General features: G+C 43.4%; 1 protein-coding gene across 6 annotated transcripts in view; it reads right to left on the bottom strand.

Moving 5' to 3' along the window:
- HNRNPH1 (heterogeneous nuclear ribonucleoprotein H1 (H)) overlaps positions 1-2,121 on the bottom strand; it is a 9,408-nt gene that overhangs the window by 6,202 nt on the left and 1,085 nt on the right. For all 6 annotated transcript variants that reach the window (XM_009322662.1, XM_009322667.1, XM_009322663.1 and 3 more), the window contains exons 2-4: positions 1,883-2,020; positions 824-979; positions 483-626 (exon numbers count right to left, since the gene is read on the bottom strand). In XM_009322662.1, the coding sequence (XP_009320937.1) occupies positions 483-626; positions 824-979; positions 1,883-2,020 (438 nt within the window). The remainder of the gene's footprint in view (positions 1-482; positions 627-823; positions 980-1,882; positions 2,021-2,121) is intronic.

The following is a 2,121-nucleotide window of genomic DNA, read 5'->3' as shown; positions in this document are numbered from 1 at the left end:
GAATCTTATTCGATACTAAATCTATGTTTATAAGAAGTCACAGGCACGATGCATGCCCTTCCTCAGATCCTTCTCCTTGTACTGAGCCCAGCAGCAGGGGTGTTCTACATCCTTCACTGAGCAGCATGAACCAGCTAGGACTGTGGGTGGAAATATCCTCCCATCTGAATGGTTCACTTTTAATTTAGAAAGCAAGACACTTGTTTTCTGCTATCCTTACTTGGAACAGTACGTCCCGCTAAGTGTAAGTCAGAGCAGCTTTTTGGAGTTCCCTCGATTATTTAATAAACATGTACTTTAGGAATTGATCCCTCAAGCCCAGATAACTAATGAAGAATTGCTTATTTACTTAAATAAGTATAAATACTCATCAGTATACTGTTGGAAGTACTACTGGGCAATCCGTGGTGGTTTTTTGGTTTTGTTTTTTTTGTTTTAACATAGACCAATAGTGCTACAGCTACTACTTTTATCCCACATACCTGAAAAAAACTGGACAATTTCTTCTTTACTACAGCCAAATGGGAGTCCTCTAAGACGCACAAAACCATCATTAGCCGTATCAGGGCTGTTGGGACCAGTATGCTTCAGAACCCAATCCATTTCAACGTTGTTTGACTTGAAAACTGTAAAAGGCACTTAGAATTAATGCATTCTGGAATACACAACAGTTTTAAAAAGCCACTTGCCTCGAAACTAGTCAACTTATGATACACAAGTCCATTTGTCCTTTCACATGCATTTTAGAGACAGAAAAGCAATTAACCAAAAACCCATCAAGCACAAACACATTTAGTCAGTTACTAGACCAACTGAGTCAAACCTTCAACATATCTGTGTCCCATTGTTTCTCTGTCTTTTTTCAGTGCCAATTTCACATCCTCCTCTGATTCAAGTTCAGCAAATGCTTCTCCACTCGGTCTGCCCTCCCTGGTGTAGATGAAACGGATACCCAAAGCCCCGTTCAGAATTTTGCAGTCTGAAAAAGAAACAGGAAGGCCAGAATTAATTATTACAGAAACACTGTGACTTCGAAAGTTTCAGATATTCTAAAAGGAAAAACTAACAACAACTATCAAATTATAGCAAGACAACAACAGCAGCAGTATTCTTGCTATAACTTTTATAGTGACCAATAAACTAAGGGACTAACTAAAATGAAGTTACCCTTCTTGTCAAGTCTGAAGACTAGCAAAACATTAAGGATAAATGCAAATTCGTTACCTATTTTCAAAGCTTTGCTGCCTCAAGTCAAGTTGAATGTGCTACCTGCTTTTGATCGTAACTGACTTAGACTTTATCATCAGCATGAAGTGAAATAAGGAGATAACAATCAGTGTAAGCATAATGAACTAGATCAGAACCAAGTCCAATATGCCAAACTCCTGAAGCAGCTTTAAAACCTCTAGCCACTGAAGAAAGCATGGATTTACCACCACTGTTTATTACTGCAGGATGCTAATAATTTGCAGGAAGGACACGACACACTAACACTTAACACAAGAGAGCCTATTAGGACAGCACGAAGAACTAAACTATTTATTTCAACCTGAAGCAAGCATTTTGAAGTTTCCTTTAAAACAGAAACTCATCTCTTCTGGCTGCTCAACAAGCCAAGGCAGTTGTGGCTATCCCAGCAACTCACAGACTCAGCTCCTGCATGTCTAGTTTCTGCTAGCAAAAGCATAGCTTTCCATACTGCGTGCTAGCTGAGGCACTCATTGCATTGCAAACTCCATCGGGTACTGAAGTGCCCCGAACGCTTTCTGCAACTGCTCGCTGCAGCATTCCCACTGCCAAAGCATCCCCCAGGAGGAACCCAGAACTGACAACAGAGCCCAGCCCCTCTCCCAGACCTCTATCCCCCCATAGTTCTGCTTACCAGAGAAAAACCTCTGCACCTCCTCGGTGGAGCAGGACCAAGGCAGCCCCCTGACTTTCACCACATATCCCTCGCTGCTCTCCGTGTTGAGCATCACATTGGGGGTGAGGCTTGGCTCCGTCTCGGCTTCTGTCGTCGCTGGAGAAAACCAAAGCAGGCCCTTTGAGACACCGCACAGCACGGCCGCCACCCGCACCCCCTCAGAGCGCCCGGCGGCCCCCTTGGCCTGTGCCCGCCCA

Source organism: Pygoscelis adeliae, unplaced genomic scaffold, assembly GCF_000699105.1.
Source record: "Pygoscelis adeliae isolate BGI_AS28 unplaced genomic scaffold, ASM69910v1 Scaffold34, whole genome shotgun sequence".
Lineage (NCBI taxonomy): Eukaryota > Metazoa > Chordata > Aves > Sphenisciformes > Spheniscidae > Pygoscelis > Pygoscelis adeliae.
Note: the sequence above shows the minus strand (reverse complement) of the source record. Positions and strands in the feature narration are given on the sequence as shown.